This window comes from Callorhinus ursinus, unplaced genomic scaffold (genome assembly GCF_003265705.2).
Source record: "Callorhinus ursinus isolate GAN/ISIS: 27379988/994484 unplaced genomic scaffold, GSC_fseal_2.0 scaffold15, whole genome shotgun sequence".
Lineage (NCBI taxonomy): Eukaryota > Metazoa > Chordata > Mammalia > Carnivora > Otariidae > Callorhinus > Callorhinus ursinus.
Window position 1 is genome coordinate 24,070,681 of NW_027397077.1, and position 12,808 is coordinate 24,083,488.

Consider the following 12,808-nt stretch of genomic DNA (forward strand, 5'->3'; position numbering starts at 1 on the left):
CCCTGGCCAGTGGTTCACTGCGGTGATAAAACAACATCGTGCAGTTGTTAGGAGCTTTAATATGAACAACTGAAATGTAAAGGAAAACTGAGGCAGGATGACAATGAGAGTTGTAGTTCTCCATGAGAACTAGTAGCTGAAGTTCTCTCTGGAAACACTGGAAACTGTAGAGGAAGAATAAACTCACAGCTACCCTTTTACCCCTGGAAAAGACAGGATGACTGGCTTGAAAACGGTCCCCCTCGTTGTCATATCTTCATCTAAGTCTGTTAATATCTCAGCTTGACTGCTTACTCTTCTCATATTTGCATTTAAATGGAAAACAAAATTCTGACATAGGTGGCTTACTGCAGGATTATCTTTTTTCAACATTTCCATGTTTTGATGTTGCTATACATGAACTGTTTAAGGAAAACGAAAACTACTTTGTTATATAGTTAATACCCCCTCTAGGGCTGCAATGGTTTTTACCTCTGTAGGACCTCTGTCATACTTGTGGTATAAGGTTGCTGTCTATTTTAAGAAAAAGACACAGCTTCTGAGGGTACTAAGCTCTTCCAGGAAGCCAGCTGCACCTCTACAAATGAATTTACTCTGTTCATAAGATCCATAAAAGACATAAAATGTTTTATGCAGTTCAAGTCACAGTGACTTGGATTAATAAAGGAAACAAAGTTTTACTACTTTGAGATTATTCTCAAGTGGCATATCACTAAAAAAAAAAAAAAAAAGCAGCTAAGTATCATTATGGCTTAGGGAACTGTATTGTGTTTCTATAACTTTAAAAAGTGCCGAATGAAATGTCACTACCGTGGAGGATTTAGCTAGAGCAAACTTATATTCCCAGCACAGAGAGCCAAAATGCCCCTAAAGGTTTGCTTCCTGCAAATGCTCTCTCTAACTGCACATAAATAGAGAGGGAGCTGCTCCAGCAAGAGACTACTTAGACACATTCTTTTCCAGAACACAGTTGGCTTGTGCTCATGGCTTATTTTATATTTATATATAAGGATCAATACAAGTATAATCTTCCGACTGTTAGTCTACAAGCAATAGGATAAAAGGAAATTTTTATCATTGATGGATGTAAGACCCCAGCTTGTTGGCAGCCCCAAGATTTTTACTCAGGAAGGGGATAGGGAAAAAAGGGCTAAAAGGGGCCAGTGGGGAAAGGAGAGTGGAATTACTTTAAGGCAGAGTTTGCTTAGCAAGCACACTTGGGTTTACATAGATTGGAAGTTAATTTGGAGCAGCTCTGAAGCGGACTTGATAGAAATGATGGGAGCGTTAACCTCCTTCCTCCACCAGCAAAGGACTCCACAAACTTCCATTGCTCTGGATATAAGAGCATATACGGGCATAACTCAGAGGACTGCAGGTTTGGGTCCAGACCACCCCAGTAAAGCAGGTATTGCCATAAAGCAAATATCACAATGAGTATCATAATAAAGCATGCCAGAGTAATTTTTTGGTTTCCCAGGGCCCATAACAGTTATGTTTATACTGTGCTGTACTTTTAAGTGTGCGATAACATTTTGTCTAAACAAAAATGTACATGGCTTAATTTAAAAGCACACAGAAAAAATGCTAACCCTCATCTGAGCTTGCATCCAGTCCTGATCTTTTTCCTGGCGGAGGGTCTTGCCTTGATGTTGATGGCTGCTGACAAATCAGGGTGGTGGTGGCTATGGCAATTTCTTTTAACAAGACCATCTGGCCTGCCACACTGACTGACTCTTCCTTTCATGAACGACTTCTCTATAGCATGCCATGTTGCTGATAGCATTTTATTCGCAGAACTTCTTTCAAACTGGGAGACAATCCTCTCAAGCCCTGCTACTGCTTATCAACTAAGTTGATGGAAGATTCTAAATCCTTGGTTGTCATGTCAACCATCTTCACAGTATCTTCACCAGGAGTAGATGCCATCACAAAAAAACACTTTCTTTGCTCGTCCATAAGAAGTGCTTCCTCATCTATTATGTTTCTCATGAGATGGCAGCACTTTATTCCCACCACATCCCCAGTGACTTCCCACTGAAGCCTTGAACCCCTCAGAGTTGTCCATGCATGTTAAAATCAACTTCTTCCAAACGCCTGTTAATTTTGACCTCTTCCCATGAATCAGCGATGTTCTTGATGGCATCTAGCATGCCCAGATCCATCTGTGGCAGTTGTAGCCTTATAAAATGCACTTCTTAAATAATAAGAAAGACTAAATGACATCCATTCTGCAGCCCTTGGATCAAGGAGTCATGTTAGCAGCCATGAAAACATTAATCAACATTCATCTCCAGCAGAGCTTCTGGGGGACCAGGTCCATTGTCACTGAGTGGTAATATTTAGAAAGGAATCTTTTTATAAGGAATAAGTCTCAATAGTGGGTTTTAAATATTCAGCAAACCAAGCTGTAAACAGATACACTGACATCTAAGCTTTGTTGCATTTCTAGAGCACAGAGTAGATTTGGTCTAATTCTTAAGGCCTCTAGGATTTTTGAAATGGTAACTGAGTATTGTCTGCAGCCTAAGGTCACCAGGTGCATTAACCCCTCACAAGAGTCAGCCTGTACTTCGAAGCTTTGATGCCAGGCATTGACTTCTCCTCTCTAGCTATGAAAGTCACGGATAGCATCTTCTTCCCTTAGGAGGCTGTTTTGTCTACAGCGAAAATCTGTTGTTTGGAGTAGCCACCTTCTTTATTTTACCCAGTTTGCTGCAGCTTCCACATCAGCACTTGGTGCTTCACCTTGCACTTGTATGTTATGGACATACCTTCTTTGTTAAACCTCAGGAACCCTGCTAGCTTCAAACTGTTCTTCTGTATGTTCATAGAACTGAAGAGAGTTAGGGCCGTATTCTGGATCAGGCTTTGGTTTAAGGGAATGTTGTGGCTGGGTTGATCTTTTATCCAGACCACTCAAACATTCTTCATATGGGCAAAAAAAGGCTGTTTCCCTTTCCTATCATTTGTGTGTTCACTGGAGTATTTTAAGATTTCCTTCATGGCTTTTTCCTTTGCATTCACAGCTTGGCTAATCATTTGGTGCAAGAGGCCTAGATCTGGGTCTATCTCGACTTTTGAACAAGGCCTCCTGACTAAGCTTAATCATTTCTAGCTTTTGACTTAAAGTGAGAGACATGTGATTCTTCCTTTCACTGGAACACTTACAGGCCCGTGTAGGTTTGTTAATGGGCCTCATTTCAATATTGTTGTATCTCGGGGAATAAGGAGGCCCAGGAGAGGAAGATAGACAGGGGAATAGAACACATAGGTGTGCATATTCAGTTTGCCGTGTTACAGGGCTGCCACCCTAAAATTATAATAGTACCATCAAAGATCGCTGATAACCATAACAAGTAATGAAAAGGTTTGAAATATTGCAAGAATTACCAAAATGTGACACAGAAACACTAAATGAGCCAATGCAAATGATGCCAATACACTTGCTTGACACAGGGTTGCCACAAACCTTCAAGTTGTAAAACAAAAAAAACAAAACAGTCTATGCAAAGCACAATAAAATGAGATATGCCTGTATCAGGTTATTTATCCTAGTCATCTTTATATTACTTACAAAAAAGTTTACAATTAATGTTAAATAGTTTTGAGTTTGAAATCATGATTTTAACCAGGTAACTAATCGTCTGACTTACTGTACTATTAATTTTGTATTGGTACTGATGTCAGGTAAAATTTACATTTACAGTTTTCTGTAAAATGTTACCATTTGTTCTAAATGTAATCTTTTATTATGGGACTATCAAGGTCACTGCAAACATGGGGCCTGACCTCACAGGTCTCTTCTAGAGAGAAAGCTCTAGGTGCTAAGCCCCTCAGGACACCCTGCCATGTAAAGTAGAACCAGAATCAATGTTCAGAGATACAGGAGACACAAATCCAATCAGTGATGGACTCTGAAGAAATAATGGTGAAGTAGAAAAGAAAGGAGGGAAGCACATTCCATGAAGAACACCTTCCTTTGCAACCACAAAGGCACCACGGTAAGAGGTACCAACAGAAGGCTGAACCAGGGGGGAAAAAAAAAGAGTAAATAACCCAGCAAGCCACTTCCCTTTGTGAAGCACCAGACTGGCAAGACCAGTGGAGCAAGAGAGACAGACTAGCTTAGAAGATCTCATTTCACAAAAGTGATGGGAGTCATCATGTGGAGAATGAGGCAGCAACTCAGTCCTCCAGACGGGACATGGTTGGGACAGGACCCCTGTTGTAAGGATGGTGACACACACCAAGGAGGGAGTTGGGAGGAACAATCCCAAGGACCAATAACAGATGGGACATGGGGACATTAAGGCAGAGAGATTTCTGGCTCAAGAACTAGGTGGATGGCGGTACACTTCTGGGACGGGGTGGCCTGGACAGAGGATCACTGGGGACAGGCAACTCTTGACTTGTGACACCTTGAATTTATTAAAACTCCTCCCAGGAAGTATGCCTCCCTCAGCAAGTCAACTGTGTGTGGAATCTCGCCGTGCTGTTTTGATATGCTGGCCTGCCAACTCCAATCCCTTTATTTTAAACTGGGCTCTTGAAGGAGCTGTAATGAATTTCATGGCCCTGCCTAAAATAACAAGTTCATCCCCCAAATCACTGCTCTGTAAAATCGGACATAAAGGGCAATACTTGGAAATGGGCTTTTCCCAAAAGGCCAAAGTAATAGGGTGGCTCAACATAAAATAATGTCGTGGTGCCAGGATAAAAGGAAGAGGGGAAAACCGCATAGCTAATAATCTGTGGACATTGTAAAGGAGAATTGCGTGTGTCTATACTTGCCTTTGTAGTTTTGACTTTATTGCCACTGCTACAGGACCAACCTGAGTAATCTGGCAGCACTTTACAATCCTCTCCTTCCAAGCAAGGATTCATGTGACACCACCATTTCTGAATCACGATGGAAGCTGTAAGACAAAGGCCACATAATGTTTGTGATACAGTTGCTTCCTCCAACTATGGACAACATAAAGCTCATACGGATCAATATACTGACTTCAAAGATTGTTAGTAAGAACTATTTCACAGTAAGTAAATTTAAAGAATTATGCTTTAGATAAGAGTGAGATGCCAAGCTTTGCAGCACGCCTGGATTTGAACTTGGCCGTGCTTTTTTTTCCCAATGACCTTCGACTTGTTATTTAACTCCTCTTGGCCTCAATTTCTTCATCTGTAAATCGGGGATAAAAATAGAACCTCGCCACAGATGTCAAGAGGATAAAGCTAATCCATATCAAACTCCCTGCTAACCAGGGGCCCGGCTCTAGGTTGTCAGAAAATGTTAGCTATTGCTGTGGTCATCATTTTGTAGGCTCCCGTGGTGGACACAAACCTGGCCAAGTTGTTAGATTTGATGCTGTCTGTTGTCGGGGCGCAAGCCAAAACTGTCAACATTTCCATCACAGAGTCCCTCACCTCTCCATGCCGTTCCAGCAAGTGGTGAGTAACCCCTTGAATTCAACAACCAGAAGCCAAGTGAAGGTGGAAGAGCATGGCGCTCCCTTACTTGCCCTCACTCTAGACTCATGATCTCACCTGTGAATTGCCTTTCCCCCTTGTCCCATCACCTCTGCTGCCATCTGCCAATAAGATGAGGAAGCAGAAAATTCTCTGGGTTTGGAGGCAGATGAAGACACATTAAGGAAACTCTACCAACTTGCCTGGGTATTCCCACAGAGTCAAAGGACAAAGGGATTGGGATTCATTTTTTATGGTGTGCTCACAAGCGGTATAGGTCAGAGATCTGGGGCTGTGGGTAGGGTGTGTAGATTAAGGGGGAAGGGTCGTTGAGCCCTGTTTTTCTGTTGAAATGACAGCACTTTGTTAAAAAAAAATAAAATAAAATACCCCAGTGGATTTGATTCCAACTACCAGTGCCTACCATATCAAACAAGTCTTGAGAATTCCTAATAGCTATTTTTTCTGGAGGGTCAGGCACCCCACTAAATGTATTTCCTGCATTTTGTAGAAGAGAGAAAACTGAGGCCCTTTGACAGAGGCATTCTAATGCTAGACTCCCTCCATCAACCCTGAAAGTCACACTCCTCCCTCACACCAGAGATCTGTAGGAGAAACAACTAGAGGTGTAGAGGCAGTAACAAAAGCAGGGAACATAGCAAGCAACATTAAAAACTCTGCTGCTGTCAGGCCAATGCAATATGGCGCAGTTAGGGCACCAGACCATTTCATTATCAGCTGAAGTGGCTAGACATTGTGTCTACTCCCCATGAAAACCACCATTCCTGATTCCGGCCAAATACTGTGCTTCTATCTGATTATAGTCCCATCAAAACCAGTCATACCTCAATGAGTTAGAACTGTGATCTAGAAAAACCATAAGCTATTTAAGTCAGAAGGTGCCAGCACTGAGAAAGGAATATAGCTAAATGGGTTATTTATTTTGTCAGAGAGTGCCACTGAACTTGAGTGGATGGATGGAGACAGCTGGGTGAAGTCTGAGAAAGCCATATTCTTTTCAGTCACTGATATTACAACAATCCCACCTCAACACTCTATGGAGCTTTGTTGTTTTCAAGGCCCTTTTACATACTGTTCCTCTTTCGATTATCTCAACAACCTTCAGAAGCAGGAAGAGGGGGCAGATGGCCAGAAATAAAAAACAAGAGCTTTCCACAAAGTGAGTAAAATGAGGGAGGAGGTACTAGAATCTAGACTTCTTCCTCTGCATCGACAAGTCTTTCTGCTGTACCACAACTTATAATAATAGTTAGATTAACATATGCTACATAGAGTTTGACCAGATTCAAAGTCCTTCATTATCTTCTGAATACCTTAGGCCAATCCCAAGTAGATATAAAGATAAATAAGACATGGTTCCCAACCCTCAATTTAAAATTCCATCTGCAGGACTGCGGAAGTTATATAAATGTTGACAGAGCTTAGTTATATTTACCCAGAGTTACAGCTGAATTTAAAATACTTTTTTTTTAATCTTTAAAACCGTTCCCTTAGGCAGATTCTCTGCCACTCAGCAGTGGGCACCTATGTACTCCTGACAGGGGCCAGGGCTACATGGAGGATTCCACAGAAGCCCAGGCAGCTGACGAGTGATCTGCCCCAGGGAAGGCACGCGGTGCGTTGGGTCAGGGAGTGACCTACCTGGAAGCCAGGAGACCCAGCTGAGCAAGGTGGGTGGTCTGAGAAGCAACCTTCAATGGCTCTCAATGCCAATTCCAGATTAGACTGGATTCCCCAAGGGGTAGGGAGCCATGGAAAGTTTCTGAACAAGGGGGAGCAATAAGGCAGGGAAAACTGTGTGCCTGGGAAAGCTAGTCCGGCAGGGGATAGAAAACAATTTGGGACAGAAAGGAGTCTGAAGGAGACCACTTGAGGTGTAAAGTGAGAAATTTCCCTACAGAGGAAATCATCTGATTCATTCTATGTCAACTTCACAGCAGAGAAATGCTAATACTGCCTCACTGGCCTCATGGGGTCCTAAGATCATTCTGATGCCAAAGCTAGAAGAGGAGCTTGAGGGGAAAAAAAGATTCAGGCATTCATCACCAAAAACTATGCCAATTCTTAACTACAGAAAAATAAAAGACTTTCATAGTATTCTGTTTAAGGCTTTCAATTTATTTAAAAAAAAGAAGAAAACATGTATGATCAAGCTCTTGTGGAATTATTTACCAGTTTTCTTTCATTTTACTGGAAAATATGGAGTGATTTTTCTGAAGACAGAGTCACAACAGGTTCCTTAAAAGAGCAACCTGTCTTGAAATTTAAAATATTTCTATTTGCCAAAAAAAAAAAAACATTTTCACATTTGAGTGAAGAATACATTGAAAGAGGGGCCCTCCAAGTGTTAGAGACGTACTTACTTAACAGCAAATGCTCTTTCAGAAAAGAAAGTCTTAATGAGCGCCACCCTAGTAGCCATAATAAAAATTTCAAATTCCTTTATGTGTTAAAGACTGACTAAGGAACTCATAGCGAGGGTGAGAACGAACTGAGGGTTTCACCCACCAGTGAATAAGGTGATTAAAAAGCCCAGAAGTTCAAGCGTTGAATGCCTACTGAGCTGGGCTTTGAGCTGAGACAGAGGACGCAGAAATAGGATTTTATTAAAATAACTCTTGAGAACATCTGCCCACTTAACTGAGCCTTGTCTCCATAGGAAAATAAGTTTGTAGGAGGTATCTATTTTATCCTGTTCAAAATACCGTAATATACTCGAGATGAGAAAGTGTCTTGTCACTTCTATTTTTAAAATAAAATTCTTTTAGAAAGCCCCATGCCTCCCTGACTTAGGAAAATACAAAACATCCCTATCTTCAAGCTGCCAACCTGTAATGAATTTCTAGTTTTATGCAGAAAGGAAGAAGAAGAAAAAAAAAAAAACAGTGCAACTCTGGTTTTATGGTAGTGACTAGTGTTTTCTGTGATGTTGTTTTCTAGGTGAATTTGTAATGGGACCAATGAGCTATCTTGCTCTTGGTGCATTTTCTGTACTCTCTGTTGTATGAAATAGATGAAGTTTTTTTTCTATCCCTTGTCCCAATTAAACATTATTCCATGAAATAAAACACAAGATGTATTCATATAGCTATTTCTATAAACCCACCTTTGAGTAAGACCAACACCAGGCTCACTTCTCAGGAGTTGGTCTTTCATTTTTTTGACCTCATTTCATTGCATTTACAGAGTTAAGGCTTTTCTAAAGAAAAGTGTATTTTTACACTGAAGCTACAGACTGAAAGATGAAGAACACATCTTCCTAGCATATATACTGTCTTAAAAATGGAAACAATGACAAAAATATGCTCTGAGATTTTCAGATAATTTAGCTGATTTGCTCTTAACATTGTTCTTTCAAGATTTTCTTTGCAAATTAACATTAAAGAAAGGTTTATTAACTTTAAGCCATTTGTCAACTTTAAAAGATAGGCAGGAGGTGGGGGGGAAGGAGACCTGCTAATTTTTGTTATTTCAAGAAAAGAAGCCATTCCAACCTGACCCAGGTATCATGCAAAGAAGTAGTCCTGAGAACATGATTTTTGTTAAGGGAACATTTTACTTGTTCACACACTTCACACATAACAAAGTATTGTTATTTCTACAGAGTACTGAGTGAGGCTGTGGATAAATAGGTACAGAATGATCTTTTGTGATTTAGGTTTGTCTTCTCCACAAAGTGTGAGCTCACACAAGTACAACCCTCCCCAGCCATGACCTGCCCGTAAGGCAGAGTTTCTTGATCTTAGCACTTTAGAGGCTGGGTAATTCTTGATTGTAGGAGTATATAGTGCACCTTGTACCATAGTGACTAGCATCTTAAGCCTCTACCCTTTAGATGCCAGTAGCACCCTCTCCCCCAGTTTAACAACCCGAAGTGGTTCCAGACGTCGTCAAACATCCCTAGGGTGGCCAAAATCACCCCTGGTTAAGAAACATTAATCGGGGCACCTGGGGGGCTCAGTTGGTTAGGCGTCTGCCTTCGGCTCAGGTCATGATCTCAGGGTCCTAGGATCGAGCCCCGCATCAGGCTCTCTGTTCAGCGGGGAGCCTGCTTGTCCCTCTCTCTCCCCCGCTGTCCCTCCCCACTGTTCATTCTCTCTCTCTCCTCTCTCTCTCAAATAAATAAATCTTCATTAAGAAAAACTTAATCTACAGTCATGTACATTGGGATGTACTCAGCCCCAGATGAGAGGCTGAGTTACTTCAACAGACCTCATAATCCTTAATACATGGTAAACACAATACCACCTCTATTCCTTCTCTTCCCTCCTGGAGCCTCCATTGTGGGCAATCCTACAAGGCGAGAATGTGCATATTCTCTCTCTGAATCTCACTTTCTCTGGCTCAGTCTCACTGTTCTCTCTCCCACACACAAATCCTGGCTACTCCAGGGCTCACCCTGAAACCTATGCTGACAAACTACCTGACCTGGCAAATTCAGAGATCCCATTTTTCCTTTTCTGGAATCTTCTGGGATTGGATATGAACTTTGCTGATAGCACTTTAATACCCTTTCTTACTGGCCTACTCTCCTTCATCCACTATTCCTTGAATACAAATTCCCAGAACACAGGAATTAATCCTACAATCTGAGTTGATGGAAAGTCTCTAAGAGCAAAGGCTCTGTCTACATCTCCAGCCTTGTCTTCGACCATTTCAGAGCCCGAGGGAGACATTTCTCATTCTCATGCTTGCCCCTACTCGTCGGCACACGCTTTACCTGCTGTACCACTTAGTTCCCTCCTGCCTGGTAAAACCAGATCCACTGCTTCTCATGGGACACCGTCCCTGACCGCTTCTCTGCTCTCTCTTCAAGTACCTTCATTTTCTCGAGTTTGTTGTGGGAAAGCAAGACCTGAGTCTAATTAGCATCCTATCCCCCAGCACCTAGGACATGCCGGGCACAATGTGCTACATTAAAACTCCATGAACCAACAAATGCAAGGTGCATCCTTCCACCTCCCCCAGTGCTTTTGCAAAGTACACTTCTCTGTCATTCACCTGACTGCCACGGGGAAAAGCTCTGAAAAACACCTGATCTTGCAAGTGGCACAGAGAACACCGCCAGTCACACAACTCTGTGAAACCCCATCTTGAAGACCGACTCCATACCTCATCACACAGTCCATAAAAACCACATCAGTTGTCTGCTGTACGAATGGGAATTCTCGGCCTTCACTAAGTGATTTCTGACATCTCAGAACACAAATTCAGCCATCAGCCAAAGAAAACAAATAGCTTTAAAAAGCAGCTGCCTCCCATTCCTCAGCTTTTATCACTTTTTTAAACCCAATGTTTAGAAAGCGTTCACTCTAACAAAATAAATGAAGCTTCATCATACTACGCATTTATCTCGTTTTATCATAAACCATTCAGCATTATCTCTATAGCCTGGTATTTTGATAAATGTGGAGAATACAGTTCCTGTCACTAACCAGCCTTGTATATATACCAGTCGAAGATTCAAAAGGGAACGTGCTTACCAGCTACACAATTGTCTGTTGTAGGACCCAAGTAACCGCAGCTTTAGTCAAGTACTTCCCCACCCCTCCTCCCAAATCCCAAATGTGGAGTACAGACACATTTCCATAATACAGGAGGACTTTATAAGTTAATTATATCCAAAAAAATTGGAGGAAAAAAACCAACTAATTATTCTCCCTTTTTAACTAATAAAAGCTATGATTTTTATGGAAAAGCAATGAAAACACTAGATAAGTATCTCTGCTGTGGATTAGCAGAAACGCATAAGGATATTCCACTTTCTATGCCAACATTAATTAGTGCCCCGCTCCAATGTCTTCTCGCCTTTGTTTTAATTTAAATGTAAATCAAGTGAATGTTATATTTTAGATCCTCTCCACATTCTTATTGACAAATAAGATAAGAGGAACTTACCAGCAGAGACTAGGTCTTTCCACAAGCCAACTAGCAGCATGATAATGCATAATTATTACGGGATAAAGATGATTATGGGATAAAGCTAAAAAGCCCTAATGGAAACATTCGGATAAGGAATAGAAGATCAAAGGGGATATGAAAACAGATATACATCCTAACTAGAGTCTAAATGACAACTTCCCACACCTCCTCTGACTTTGATCCAACAAACATTTATTGAACACCAACTGTTTGCCAGGCTCTGCTAGGTGCAGGGGATACAAATATTAAGATAGAATCACAAGCCTATCCTTCAGAGTTTGGGTATTCTCTGGCTACAAATGTAGTACTCATAAGTCACATAGGTACATAAAGGTGATCCTGCACCGTCTGACAGAGAAGATTTTAGTCTTAAATTCCCATTTAAATTTAAATTCATACCAGGCACATCTCGACTGCTCATTAGCCCCATGTGGTTAGTGGTTACCAATTATACTGGGCACATGGGCATCAACACATAGAGCTAAGAATATTTTGAAAGAATATGTACATCATCACAGAACCTTCCACTGCACAGACTCTGCTCAGACATTAAATCATTGATCTCTATCACTTACTGATCCTATAACACTAAGAAAATCATTTAGTTAGCCTAGGAGTCTGTTATGACACAGACACAACTAAAATGTCCTTCAGTAAAGGAATGGCTAAACAAATTATAATCTATCCACACGTATAATGGAATGTTATGGAGCAATTAAAAAAATAAACACAATAGGTCAGTATGTATTAGCACACAAAGATCTCCACAACTTAATATTGATAGCTGGTTGGATTAAGAAATATACAATGTGATACCATTTAGGTAAAACACATTCATATTGAAATGTACCACATTTTCTAGAGACCTATCTTAAATACACAAATATACAAAAACAAATGGATTGACCAAACAGATATGCAGTTATTCTTACAGTGGTGCCCAAAGGGGATTTCGACCACATAATAAATGTATATAAAAATTAAAACAAGCTACTGGAGGATAAGGTATTAATATTTTCTTTACTAAGAGAAAGATAGTAAATTTAATTGCCACACCATCTATACTTTCCAGATGCTGATAAAAGTGCTCTGAGATAAATGTGTAAGACTTTTTATATCTAAAGATTCTATGATGGATAGAGTAGAAAGTTTATAATTCGTCAGGTCTTAAGTTCTTGAAAAAGTTTAAAATCCACAGAGCAAGCAAACACAGCTGATACCATGAATTTGAAAGCAATCTGTGATTACTGAAAATGAATAAGTTCTCCCGTGTGCTCAAAGTCATTCATGGACCAGACAGTTGGGGTGGGGTGGGTGGGGAGAAATAAGAGACTCAGTTTCCATCCTTAAGCAACCTACAGACTAATGGGAAGGCACACATTCAGAAAGATCTTAA

The 12,808-nt window shown here is 40.9% G+C and overlaps 1 protein-coding gene across 2 annotated transcripts in view; it reads right to left on the bottom strand.

The window, feature by feature from the left end:
- Positions 1–12,808, bottom strand: part of TAFA4 (TAFA chemokine like family member 4) — a 185,343-nt gene that overhangs the window by 5,672 nt on the left and 166,863 nt on the right. For both annotated transcript variants that reach the window (XM_073901771.1, XM_073901770.1), the window contains one exon: positions 4,795–4,919. In XM_073901771.1, coding sequence (XP_073757872.1) covers positions 4,795–4,919 — 125 coding nt within the window. The remainder of the gene's footprint in view (positions 1–4,794; positions 4,920–12,808) is intronic.